General features: G+C 39.3%; 3 protein-coding genes across 3 annotated transcripts; 2 read left to right on the top strand and 1 right to left on the bottom strand.

Annotated features, from left to right (window-relative positions):
• The first annotated feature begins 5331 nt into the window (after positions 1–5331).
• Positions 5332–13871, top strand: LOC136266050 (leishmanolysin-like). Its single transcript, XM_066061008.1, has 16 exons — positions 5332–5523; positions 11178–11508; positions 11564–11667; positions 11722–11813; positions 11863–11938; positions 11999–12084; positions 12142–12210; positions 12255–12361; positions 12416–12525; positions 12572–12656; positions 12710–12853; positions 12908–13039; positions 13093–13257; positions 13309–13485; positions 13540–13556; positions 13614–13871. Exons 1-16 carry the CDS (start codon positions 5389–5391, stop codon positions 13692–13694), a joined length of 1911 nt encoding a protein of 636 aa, XP_065917080.1. The 5' UTR covers positions 5332–5388; the 3' UTR covers positions 13695–13871.
• LOC136266052 (uncharacterized) lies at positions 5530–8039 on the top strand. Its single transcript, XM_066061010.1, has 3 exons — positions 5530–6508; positions 6562–6688; positions 6756–8039. The coding sequence occupies exons 1-3, from the start codon at positions 5997–5999 to the stop codon at positions 7176–7178; spliced, it is 1062 nt and encodes a 353-aa protein (XP_065917082.1). The 5' UTR covers positions 5530–5996; the 3' UTR covers positions 7179–8039.
• Positions 6767–9838, bottom strand: LOC136266051 (uncharacterized). Its single transcript, XM_066061009.1, has 2 exons — positions 9622–9838; positions 6767–9501 (listed from the first exon to the last, which is right to left on the bottom strand). Exons 1-2 carry the CDS (start codon positions 9794–9796, stop codon positions 8354–8356), a joined length of 1323 nt encoding a protein of 440 aa, XP_065917081.1. The 5' UTR covers positions 9797–9838; the 3' UTR covers positions 6767–8353.
• Positions 13872–13963: the final 92 nt, after the last annotated feature.

The raw sequence follows: 13963 nt of genomic DNA, 5'->3' as shown, positions 1-13963 counted from the left end.
CACCTGAAAAACTAGTTGTCTAAAGGTCTTTTTCGCAGTTGATTGTTGTACTAAGTCAAATGCTAAGAAGGTTTTCGTACATAAAGTTTTAATTGGCAATCATTAGTCACTACAGAGATTTTTATAAAGTAACACTCCTTTAAGTGAATGAAAAGTTTACTCATTTGAATGTAAGCATGAATGAACACAAGAAACATGTTTGTAGCAATATTCCACAAGGGCCAAGAATGTGGACCAAAGTCACCAGACTACCTTTGCGTGATCAAGCACGTGGGCGGCTGGGGACAAGACTATGTACACCCGTAGATGGAAGCCCTACTGTAGTCTATTAACACTATCAGTGGAGAACCTTGACTGATGGCCATGGTAAAGAAGGATAAAAGGTAACACAATAGCGCACCCACTGTATGCTTACCAATATAAAAGGTCTTTTATTAAATGAACTAGAAACGTTTCTGTGAAAGAATTAGGGCTGTAGCTGTAGCCACTTTTCTGCTACGCTTGACTGAAGGTGTCAGGCAGGCAGGCAGGCAGGCAGTAGAAAATTCCGTTGAATTATTATTTTAAATTCTGTAGCAACTAGAACCATTTCTGGTTGATCTGAAGACACTTTTGGGCTTAACTTTACCCAACCAATACTGTCATGTTGTTGTGAGGAAAAATCAAGGCAGGCTTTTGGTATTATATCACGGGTCACGGGCCATGCCCACACCTTCGCCGTCCCCACTATACAGTACAATAGTACTGTATGATATAAAATGATGACATCACTTTATAAGGAACAACAATAAACTATCTTAATCATTGCAGTTGCAACAATTGACAATAACAGCAGTAGTGCATCAGAATATCACAACAGGTAGTTGTAATGCCTTACAAGGTAGGTAAACATTATGTATGATGTTGCATGCATTAAAGTGATTCCTCACAACACAACAGCCTGCTCACTTTCAAACTATATTTGGATTGATGGATGTCTTGAACACCAGGGTGGTTGTTATGCAGAATTCTGTACAGTCCTAGATGGTGGTATACCTTTTTATTTTCATCATGGACCACATGAAAAATTGATAATCTTTGACAATAAGTGGTGCCGTAAAAGTCCATATTTTCCCATACATCAGTAACATCATGATACAGAATCTTAATTTGTATGTGCTTAAGTTCCTCTGGGAAATTTTATCTCTTGAACTTTGATTTCACATATTTCAGTAAATACTGGATAAATTAAGTGCATTACGAAGTATGAAGCATTGGCTATCACATGCTAGAACATACTTGGTTTTTTCAACATCTGGTGGAATGAGCCATTGGTACGAGCATTTAGCCAACCTCCTGTCTATACCCGACAAAACACCCTTACCCTTCACTCATGGGTTGGCTACATTGTACCTTGATTTTTTACTACTTAAGTCTTCCATCATGTGTATTCATGGCTCCAGATCAAGCTCCAGACACTCTGCATTCCCTGTTTCAGCTGACCTCATAAGTCCAGGGTGTTCACTTTTCGTAGTTTATCCCCCTAGTAGGTTCCCTTTCTCTTCAATTCTTTGTTCTGTAGGTTATATTTTCTAGCTCTGTAGGTGTAGGTATAGACAAAACCATTTTATTAGAGCATCTTAGCATAGAGTTAAAGTGTGGCGGATGGGCATGCCATAAGGACCAGTTCATCTGTTCTTTTAAAAATCACATACTAGAACAGCAGCTTGTAAAACATTTATTGAATGGTTGTAATTTGATTATCAAAAAATTGTGAAACATCAGTAGGTTGGTACGTACGTAACACATGTACAGCAAATATCTAGGCGAATGATTAGTAAATTTATTCAGGTTTTCTAGTTGTAATGCTACATACCGGTAGTCTCACTGTAATCTTAATTCCAGACCACAAGTCTGGGTAGTGATGTGGTCTGGATGGAGTTGCCATCTCCTTTACTTACAAGGCAGGTGATATACATGCAGTCTAAAGGCTGAGTTCGAGAAGGTAAATTTTAGTAAGTTGCAATCATACATGTCCTCATTCGTTCCATGTACCTATTAAATGGTGCTGTATTTTATCCTCTTTTATATGTCATCTGCTCCAGGTAATATAACTCAACATGTTCTGGACGAGGTACAAGAGCGGAGATGACGAAAGACCTACATGGACAGTTGTCTAACAAATAAATGTTTATTTTTGGTTAATCATCTAATTTATTTTTGTGATGTTACACATCAGTAGATGTGATCTCATTATGAAATTATGTCTATATAAAATCTAGTGAAGGGCGACAGACGGACAGACAGACAGACAGACAGACACACACACACACACACACACACACGCACACACACACAAACTTATGAGGAGCCACGCTGTTATAACGTGCAATAATGAGTGCGCATATGCAGCACTGTAGTGGCGTTATCAATCTGCACCCGAATCTTCTTATGTATTTTTTCGAGCTTTTTAAAGAGTTGATCGCACGCTCGATCGCACGAGTTTGTACGTTGCACTCACTCGAAGCAGTTGCGTTGAAATGATTTCACTGGCGCATTGATCTAAAAATAATTCACTAACCGGGCAGGGGCGGATTTAGGGGTGGGGGAAGGGGGCTACAGCCCCCTTTTCCTTTGGCCAATAAAACCCTAAATCTTCTGTGTATCAAAAGCAGACTTATTTCAGGAACTAAGCATCACTATCAACACATATAATGTCTATGTAACTATACCTACTGTTCAACTTTGCTCCAGGAGAGTATAGCTTCCTTTTCCTCAAGCCGGCGTTCTTCAAAAAACAGGTTTCGATTGTGGGTTGCATCTCCAGTTACAAAAGTTTTAATTATGGGTTTTGTTTTATTCAGATGATTAGTAGTGTTTTCCATTATGGCTATAAGAGGTGATTTTTATATTCAAAAAGCGTAAGTTGGTTTAATTGGTTAGAGTTATCAGCTTCAGTATAATATGTAGTAACTCAGCTAGCTATTTAGCTAGCAAACTAGTCTTTTGGTAATTTAGCCGCTACATAAGGCAGCTATAGCATATTCACCCACTTTTGTCTATGAATGTAAAATTTGTATCAGTTACCTTCTGGTTTGAACCCATGCAGGTTGTGGGTTATGGTGCTGGTATTTGTAGCTAGCTAGCTATATAGATCAGTCTTGCATAACCCAGATAAGTTGACTATCACAACAGCGAATTCAGAAAGACCATAAATGCAAATATATATAGTTGCACTTTGCTAAGGATTGCCAGTGGACTAGCTAATAACTACTAGTACCCTTCACTACATTCTGCTTTTCATTGGTGTGAAGGCTAACAAAGCCACTAGGCTAAGGAGCATGCATAGCTACTAATAATTGTGACATTCAACACTTAGCTATACATATGTTTCTGCCCCACAGAGTTAGTTGATTAGAGCATGGCTAAGACTGCTGATGCATTATGGTATATAGCTACCGCTATATCTAAATGCTTGGTAGCTCAGTACAAATGAAAATATTATCATGCATGTGGCATGATGTAGCTACTCAATGCATACTGCAATCAGTCTTGATTTAATGGAAAAGTAAAATTTAATGAAATTCCATTATTTTCCACTGAAAAACTGCTAAAGGCACTCTCAGATTCACTTTTGGAGGGCCTAATTTTCAATAATTTCCTGGGGGGGATGCCCCTAGACCCCTCATGTTGTTCGCACATTAATGTAGTCCTTATTCCAAATAGCTAATCTGACCATGGATACTACATGAATCTTACCACTAGCCAGTATAGGGCCTATAGTGAGAAGGCTTGGTATCTTCTAATGTCTGGCTCAGTAGTTACCTATGTCCCTGTCCATGCAGCTTAGCCCCCCCTTTCTAGATCGACCCCTGCCGGGGGTCCAGCCTGTTAGATCAGATGATTTAATTCATCAGTTCATACCTCATTGTGCATGGCATGCAGTGGTGAATCCAACACCGTAAATTCGACTCCTGTGGTCACTTAGTATGGTGATCATACTTCAAAGTGTGATGCTCATACATCTGAAGTATGATGATCACACTAAGCGACCACAGGAATCATACCATCAGTATGAACTTCGCACTTCTGAACACAGGGGCACAGGGGGCATGCACCAAGATCGAAATACTCTATAATAGAGTAACCTATAGTGTACCAAATGTTACATGGCTTACTTAACATGATGTTGATGATGCTGATGTGTAACAGACTGTAATAGATTGAATCAAGAGTACATAATAATAGAGTAGGGAGGAGAGTGCCTAACTTCAGTGGATTCACCAAACTCACTGCGCTCAGACCTTGCGCAATCAACTATAGCCACCAAAGGTGACAAATGGCTTGCTCTATGAAGGAGGTTGTAGCACTTCTACTGCTTCAATTAGGAAATATCAACATAGTCTTCTGTTCACTTAAAGGTATTGATTTATTACTAGAAGTTTTATGGATTGAAGTAGGAGGGTTTTGAGCACAGTGTGTTTGTGTGGAGTATATTGAGAGTTAGACACTCTCCTCCCTCTTCTATTATTATGTACTCTTGATTGAATGTAACTCACTAGCTACTATAGTTTATTTTATATTTTTGTATAATCAACACCTTTTGTAAAACTGATAAGATGAATAGGTATATATATAGGTTTGGTTTTCTTTGTACAGTCAGTTGTGTGTGAAAGAGTGAATTGTTGGTAGCTTTAACTCGCTCGAATAAATGTGCTGTGTTACAGATGCATCTTTTGTCTTCTCTCTGACTGCCTACACATCTACTAGAGGTCACAATTTCAAATTATTAGCTAAAGAACATTTTCACAAAAAATGTAAGGTCTTAGCTACATGTCTTCAACCAGAGTAATCAACGGCTGATACCAGAATGCCGATTCAATATCATCATTTAAGAAGCTTTCAGATAAACATTGGATTAATTATCATTATTTTTATAATGATTGAGTTGTATAATTATATGTATGTGAACATGCAGGATCCACACGTTGTGCCTTTTTCCTGATTATTTTTGCAAACGAAATACACATGGTCCTTTCACTCCTTTGCATATGTCATCCTGTTACTCACGACTGTCACAGATCCTTGCAAGTTTTGATCAATGCATACCACTTAAAAAGCAATATGCATGATTTAGATAATTGTGCATAAAACTGCTCTATATATATATATATAGCGGCTACATCAAAATTTTCAGTCCTGAAGAAACATATAAAATATCTGGGAGCTGCACCCCCAGACCCCATGCTCCATATCATGCATATGCCTACTATTCTGGTGCCAAACTCTGGATCCGCCCCTGCATGGTTGCCATGCACTAAGTTTAATAAAATTGTGCAGCGGATACTATAGTATATACTAGTGCAGAATATTGTATACCGAGGGGCGGGAGATTTTAGCACGTGGTTGATGATTGTCATTCTTTGCAAGGACGTCATGATTTGGAGTCTCTGTGTACTAGTGTTAGTAGTCGAAATCACCTTTGTTCCTGCTCATGAGATTAATGCAGGGTTTGGTAAATACGCGGAGTGTGGATCAGGAAAGGTCAGTAAGGGGCGGGACGACGAAAGTTTGGCGAATCGACTGAGGAAATTCGCCAAATTTATTAGCCAATCAGCTGTTCACTATATTGTACTATATTAGCTACACCAAAACTTTGTCTGCCATCCTGCTTTGCTTGCTGATTCGACTTAAGTCGCGCCAAATTTTCGTCTGCAGGGGTGGGTGCAAGGGGCGGCATGCAAGAAACGAATGCAGCTAAAACTCAAAAGAAAACACTTAAACCATTTGTTTCATACACCCCAGGAGCTTAAAAGTGCCGGAAAAGGAGCGTTTTGATGTGTAATTTTGTCTACTTACCTATTGTAAAAGAGTGAACCTCTAGACCACTTTACCAGAAGCTATGGAATGTAAATTAGCTATTGCATGCGTAATCACTGGAGTACTATGGCGGATGGATTACCTTCCTATTATTTGGCCTACGCTTTGCCACAAGTCTATGAAACTAGTTTAAGACTATGTGCGATCTAGGGCGTGGCACTTATTACGTCATTAAAAAATCACGTGAAAAGCGCATCCGCCATTTTTTGAGGGCAAAAGCGAATGTTGAAATTATGACTTCTGAGTATTTTAAATCGTTAGATTATTTAGCACAAAGACGCTATGTTGAAAAGCTCACAATACGTGATGAAGTACTACCTGATCCATACTCTATTGGCGAGGAATCGTGGACGGATGATATGACACAGTGGCCAGATCTGGTGTATGGTGATTTATATTCATATTTAATCGAAACCAGAGGGCCTTATACCAAGGAAAAGTTGAAAGCCCACAAGTCTCTGGACGCGTACAACTACTTTTGCAACGGTCATGTCCGCACTGTCTACTGCTATGGGCATGGGAATCATGTCATCCTAAAAGCTTTGGTGAACCCCAGTCAAAAGACTCCAGATCAAGCCCATAAGGCCTGGGTCATATTGCAGAAGGCTGATGCTGAAGTTATAACAGCACATTGTACTTGCAAAGCCGGGTAAGTTCTACATGGTAGTACAGATATATTGTCATTCTTGGTTTAATATGTAGCCTGGGTGAAGTGTGCAGTCACATAGCGGCAATACTTTTCAAGGTTGAAACTGCTGTTCGATTGGGTCTTACTAAGCCATCGTGCACCTCCACAAGCTGTAATTGGAACAACTGGTATAAAGAAAATGTGAGTTATCATACTGCTGTATTTACGAATTAGGTAATAGTGTTTATAAATTTTTATCTTTCTACAGATAAATCCTGCTGAAGTCAGAAATATTAATTTTGTAAAGCCTAAACACAGTTCTAAAAGAAAACAGACTTGCAGTGAGTTTACTTCTTCAGCTAAAAAGCAGCAAAGAAATTTGTCACAAATACCACCAGAAACACTCTACAGTGCAATCAATAATTGTTTGCCCCATGCTTCTGTCTTTACTATTGTTCCAAAACCTGATGACGATTCTCAGCTATCCAAAGTGACATCAAGTGTTGGTACACCAATTGTAGATTCTGTAACTGACTCAGGAATGATATCCTCAAGTGTTGATTCATCAATTGTCACAACACCCGTGATGGAATCAGTGACTGGTATAGTCAACGACAAGGTCGTATTACTGCTTCTTTGTTCCACGATGTCTTCACTTTCAAGGAAAAAAATAGTCCTGATAGTCTTATAAAGAGGTTGCTATGTAATGTGGACATCAGTCACATTCCGGCCATTAAATGGGGAGTTGAAAAAGAAGACACAGCAAGGAGAGAATACATTGCCAAAATGTCATCATTACATCAAGGATTCCGGTGTACATTGACTGGGTTGGTTGTTAACCCCCAATATCCTTTTTTTGGGTGCAAGCCCAGATGCATTGGTAGAATGTAGTTGCTGTGGTGGACAAGGAATCGTGGAGATTAAGTGCCCATTTTCGGGTAAAGGTACTCACCCATCACAGCTTCACAGATTGAAAAACTCATTTTTAAATGAAACTGGGCTTCGTCAGAATCACAAATATTATACACAGGTACAGGGACAGCTTGTAGTTAGCTGCAAACAGTACTGTGATTTTGTTGTATGGACACCCGAGGGAATTCTAATAGAGCGAATGGAAGTAAATTCTAACTTCACTGAAAGTTTGATTAAAAAGCTAACGAAGTTTTATGTAGAAATTATGTTACCAGAAATCCTAACTTGCAATGTATTAGATGCAAGTGAGTTGTCCAGCTCCACCACTGTAGCAGCCACCAGCAATGAAGAAGTTACATACTGTTTTTGTCAAGGTGAGCATGGAAAGATGATTTGCTGTGATAATTCTGAGTGTAAGATTTCATGGTTTCACTTCAAATGTGTTGGCATAAAGCGAGCCCCTAGAGGAGATTGGTTCTGTCCTAACTGTAATATTTGATTTTCTTAATATGTGATTATGTACTGTCCCATTTTATATTCTGCATCATAGTTCAGTTTTAGATTTGTGAATTCTTTATAACATACTGATGAACTAAAATGTTGTGGCGTATATAATTTCTTCACATAATTTTAAACCAAAGGTGGTTGCAAGTTACATAATGCAGCACATACAAATAAGATCTTATCAATGGTACAAAATTCTTCATCAGTAGCAGATTTCACCAGGGTGATTGGTAGAGTTGACTGTAAAATTCTGAAGTTTTTGAGCCTCCCAATGGCTCGTTCCACATGGATCCTCACCCTAGACAATTCTCTAGCTGTCTCCACTTCCCTCTGTGAGAGTTGGGGTTTTCCCTTTGTGAAAGGAGGAATTGCTAGTGAAGCACCACGAAGAGCTAAAGGTTCGGTTATATCAAAACCTCTATCAGCTAAAACCAAGTCACCGTGCATCAGCTAGTCCAAAAACCCACTGTGTGCAGTAATGTGTTTGTTACTGGCACGTCCTCCCCAACACTTAGAAACAAAGATAATTGCACCCGTGGGGCTAATAGCAATTAGAAACTTCACAGTGTTATGACTTTTGTAATTAGAATATGTCTCGGCTCTTGCTGCTAATGAAGATGGGCGTTGAATAAAGATTTCTGAACAATCAATAATACATGTTGTACGGGCATACTTTGGCTTAGAACAGTCAGGGATAGTGGTCCGGATCATTCCTCTTTCTGGCCATTTTACTAGAGGCTTTAGCTGAAAAGCCATTGTATCAATCCACTGATGAAAAATTTTAGACACTCTGGTTACATCAATTCTGAATCGATAAGCTAGATCCTGATTCGTTGTTGCCCGTCTCAGTTTCATCAAGACCATCAGAAGCTGGTCACTATGACTTATTCCTCTGTGCTCGTAAGGAGGTAAAACAGTAGAAAGCAAAGCAAGTAGTGTGGTAAATGCAGAATATGATGGCAAACCAGAATAAAAATAAGTTTGTTCATCATCATCCTTCATTCGGAGAGAGGGGCTGAGTAATACAGATGCAGTCTGCAGCTCTTCTTTCACCATTTCAGTTAACTCTTTTTGTTCATCTAGACATTTTTCCAGTGACACCTTTTTATCATTAAGTGCATCAATAACGTGATGTCGTTGCTGAATAATCTGCTGCTGCTTATGAATGATCATTACAAGTGAAGGTATGTATCCCTTAAGACATTCTTCTGCTAGATGTGAAAGCGTTCGGGGCTGATGTAACACAGAAGAATTGTCAGGACCATCACAATGCTGCTCATGGTCAATCTCCATGGTCTCAACAGCACTACTTAAAATTTCATTATCCATTGTTCCAGTGCTATCAGTTATATCATTTCCTGTCGACATCAACTCCTCGGCATTTTCAACTTGTGGCACCTGATCACGAGTAGTAGTTGATTTGCACTTTCGTGATGCCTTACGTGTACTCAAGCGTGTACTTGATGAGTAGCCCCTTCTCCTGTTCTGCAATCTATGACTTCTAGCCAACTTATCTTTATCTGCTTCTTCATTTCTCTCTTTAAATGAGAATATTGATGGAACATAGTCAGGATCCCATTTCAACCTGCAAGGTCTTCCTGTAAAATACAGAAAAACTTCAGTAGTGGTTGTAGTGCATTCACAAAATATTACACTTAACCAAGCAGCATTCTGATTATTTACAGTATAACTATTACACACTTTCATCCCGTGTCTACCTGAAATGAAATGCCTTCCACAGACCCGAGAATGCTGAGTTGGTTCCCAAGCTTCACGGTGAATAGCTTGTATCCACTGTCTTCTTCGCACCAGATTCTTAGGGAAGGTGTACAATGTAACTTTTCCCGCTTTACAACGATTTCGGCACTCAACAGCACAGCAACTCGACGGCATCACTTGTTACTTTTGCCCTCAAAAAATGGCGGATGCGTTTTTCACGTGATTTTTTAATGATGTAATAAGTGCCACGCCCTTGCTCGTTACTTGTATGGGTGCACTCAGTGCATGTAGCATGGTAATAAGCACTCCTTTATCGGCACCCTGTTAAAGTGTTCTGAGGTATTGCAAATGCTGTTTCACACTAGTAAGGAAAACCATTGAACACATGCATAACAGCAGTGTAATCATAAAGCTTGCTGCACTGTGATCATTTTGATATGAAAACTAGTCATCGAGTACCTGTAGTTCATCTTACACTATGACTTGATAAAATTCAACCTTTATTACTACTGACACTCACATTAGCATTGCCACAGACCACATAGGATAACAGTTTAAACCAAAATCAATTATAACAGTAAGTTACAGACCCCAGCAAAGTCTAGTATCTAGTAGCAGAATGGGAGTATAGCATTATTTGACCTTTACTACACTGTCATTAAGGATTGATTATGGCTTGTAGGACTGGATGCTGATACATTAGGATCTTTACAGCAAGTGTTTCTGTGACTAACAGGCTTATTCTTCACCACAACACGTACTAATTCTTGAAGCCATATCTTCACCTATGAACATGCTATTTTCACTCTTTTTGTGTCAATTGCTAGTTCTATAGGTGGTAAACAGTGTCCAAGTTTCATTTCAATACAAGGAACTGTAAGTCTGTGAGACACTTTGAAAAACATACAAATTTGTGTGAGAACCAATGTGTGGTTTAGACAATATGTACTCCAGACATTGCTAATCCTTATTCACTGCTGCTCAGTGGTTTTATTGCATCATCACCTTTTAGCAGGTTATTAAAAGGCACATGATTGGAACACTTTAAGTATTTAATTTGTTCTGTTCTTGTTTTCTTTTGTGTGTTGTACTGTAACTTTATGCATCTGGCGATATGCTGAGTGTTACGTTCATTGTGTTGTGTTGTGTACATTGTAGCACTTATGAGCTCCTGCATGCACATGCCTAGATTTTAAATCTAATAACGAAATAAAGAAGTTTGGAGTTCATGTGTGCATGCATGTAGCTACGGTTTTAGCTGCGATATGTATAACAGCTAACGACCACATGTACCGGCACTTTATAGATTTTGTACTCACCTCAAGAAGCATGCATATAGTAGCTAGTACACACTATTATTATCTTTATACCCTGACACAGATACCTGCATGCGACTGTGATAATCAAACATTTGTATAAAGGGAGTGCTTGTAATGCAATCAATGTTAGATGGAGTATATTATGATAAGATTCCTTGTGCAGGTCCTTAAAACAATAATGTGATGCATGATACTAGCACTTACACACATGTTTTAAAACATTTTCAACCATGCAGGTAAACTACCCAATCCATTCTAGTAATATGAGAAGAGTTGGAAGAGAAAAGAGACAAGCACGTCAACCAATCCGCATCTTACCTTATTTTGTCACTGCCAACATATCAGCTGGAGTACTTCCCCGACTACAAGCTAATGATGGGCCAGTGATGAATGCTCTGAACTATTTCCAGAGGACCTTATCTGTTGAGCCATTTGGACAGAATATTCGTGCACCATCATCAGTTAGTATGTGTGGTCCTCATGTGTTGATTCCACAAGATCATACTGAGCCCAGTGGAACTGGAGTAGATGCCGATTATCTCTACTATGTTGTTTCTGTCAATGATGGTAATTGGAAAAGACAATAGTATTATTATATTATATTATGTTATTTTACTAACAGAAACTTGCCAGGGTGGATTCATTGTCGCATATGCTGGCCCATGTATTGTTTTACCAGCAGCTGGCAACATACCTATCATCGGTTATGTCAATGTTTGTCCAACGGCAAGTTATAACCTTCAGTCATGCAGTGTGTATTTAGTTCATCCTCCAACACAGGCACTTGACAGATTTAGCACTGATTTTATCGACACACTACTTATTCACGAGACTATGCATGCTTTGGCTTTCTTACGATCTTTATTTGAAAGGTATAGGTAATTGAGGTCACAAATGCCCTATTCTGTCGTGCCATTATAGGTTTCCAGATCATAGAAATGCATTGCAAACACAACGTATACAAGGAAAAGATGTGCTGATCCTTACAACTCCCAAGGTTTGTTGTGCTTGTTTGCTGTACGCAATGATGGTGTACATACGTATGCTAACTAACCAGGTTGTTCTAGCTGCTAGAGATCACTACAACTGTTCTACTCTCCGTGGTCCTCTCCTTGAAAATGAAGGTAGTGAACTGACACAGAGGTTAGTTATAGCTATAATATTATTATGCTTATCAACTCTTATGTGTGCGGAATATAGCAGCCATTGGGAGATTCGTGTTCTCTTCCCAGAAATTATGAATGGAATACTTTACGACCAGCTTGCTTCGTAAGCAAACCCTACGACATACATAAACTTTACCATTGTTTCAGTATTACAGTAATCAGTAGACAAACTCTCAGTGTGTTTGAAGATAGTGGCTGGTATACAGTGGACTATGAAGCTGGAGTATCCCAAGAGAAACTGTTATGGGGTGCTAGTAAGTAGTGTGACAGTGTGGTGTATCCAGTATGGGACTATGGTCATATTACAGATGAAGGATGTGGTTTTCTTACGGCCAATTGTAACAGTACATCATACCCTTATTCCTGTACTCCATGTTGTGACACCAGTATGCAGTGTGCTTACGACTACCAGTCAGCTGTAGGTGTATATGCTTTGTGCAGGATATTATGAGTGCGTTATACAGGGATTATGTACACAAGCAACCTTCTTTGATCATTGTGCTGTTGTCATCCCAGCTCAACTTTGCACCAATCCAACAGCTACAGTCTGTCAGTAATATGAAACTTACGATTTCAGTAATTCCATACTTTGTTTTATACAGCTATCCCAATAGCTGATTTAGGTCCGAACTCAATATGTGTGGAGAGCACCAATCGTAATACTGATTCCCTTGCTAACTGTATTGTACATCGCTGTGTTCAAATTCAGGGCACTGAATTAATGGCATTTTCTCTTACTATAAATGGTAAGTAACCATATTCACATAAATAAATCCTTTGTATGTAAATATGTGCTACAGGTCAAACTGAATGGTGTTATACTGGGGGAACGGTGAATAATGGACAGCTCCAGTGTCCACCTCTAAACTATGCCTGCGCAAGGAGCACTATTGATATGCTGTCACCATCGAATGATCCGATACCTCCACCCTGTGAGTGACACAACACCTTAATTGAGCAACCTCACCTACCATGCTTGTTATAGTGTGTGATCCCAGCTGTGCTAGTTGCAATGTTGCACAAAATCCTGCCTTCTGTCTTACCTGCTCTACTGGAAGGATACTCAATGGAAATGGACCAAGTACTTGTTTGTTAGATAGCAACACTTGTAGTGGCAGCACCTACCTTCGTTCTAGTGGAGGCTGTTCAGGTAAATACATGCGTTGATCATAATAATGAATACTTTCATTTGAACATATAGCCTGTCCGTCTGGATGTTCCTTGTGTAATGGACCACTCAACTCAGATTGTCTTGCTTGTGAAGATACTACTTTTTATCGTGACACTACTAATAGACTAAGTGCTCCTTGTGTGACCACCTGTGGTAGTAGAACTGTGCCAAATGAGGATGTGTTTGGAGTACGGACTTGTACACAAGGTGAATTACTGTAAAAGGCACTAACATGTTTATTATATGCACTTTTATGTATAGGAGCTGGAGGTGGTGGAGTAAGTTGTACACATTATTAGTACAATGAGTGCATGTTAAAATTGTTGACTTTGTAGGCTGAAGCATTTGGTGGAATATCTAGTGTGTACTTCACTATGATAATGGTATTCGGTCTAGTGGCTGTTATGTTCGACTGAGATCCTAGATCAGAGTTGCACTGATTAGGTTTAATTATTCATTATTAGTTTGACTTTGAAACAGTGAAGTCACATATATAATTCTATTGTAGTTTGAAAGACACTCACACACATGTACACAAAAGCAAAGCTGCCTTGGCTAATGGTTTAGCACAGTCATGCCTATCAAATGAACCACACCTGTGCACTACTCAGGTGTTAAGAGTCAGTGCAGGCAAATCCTTCTGGGGTAGGACCAGTAACCTGCAGGCTGTTCCATAGAGGTGTGG

This window comes from Dysidea avara, chromosome 9 (assembly GCF_963678975.1).
Source record: "Dysidea avara chromosome 9, odDysAvar1.4, whole genome shotgun sequence".
NCBI classification, from domain to species: domain Eukaryota; kingdom Metazoa; phylum Porifera; class Demospongiae; order Dictyoceratida; family Dysideidae; genus Dysidea; species Dysidea avara.
Note: the sequence above shows the minus strand (reverse complement) of the source record. Positions and strands in the feature narration are given on the sequence as shown.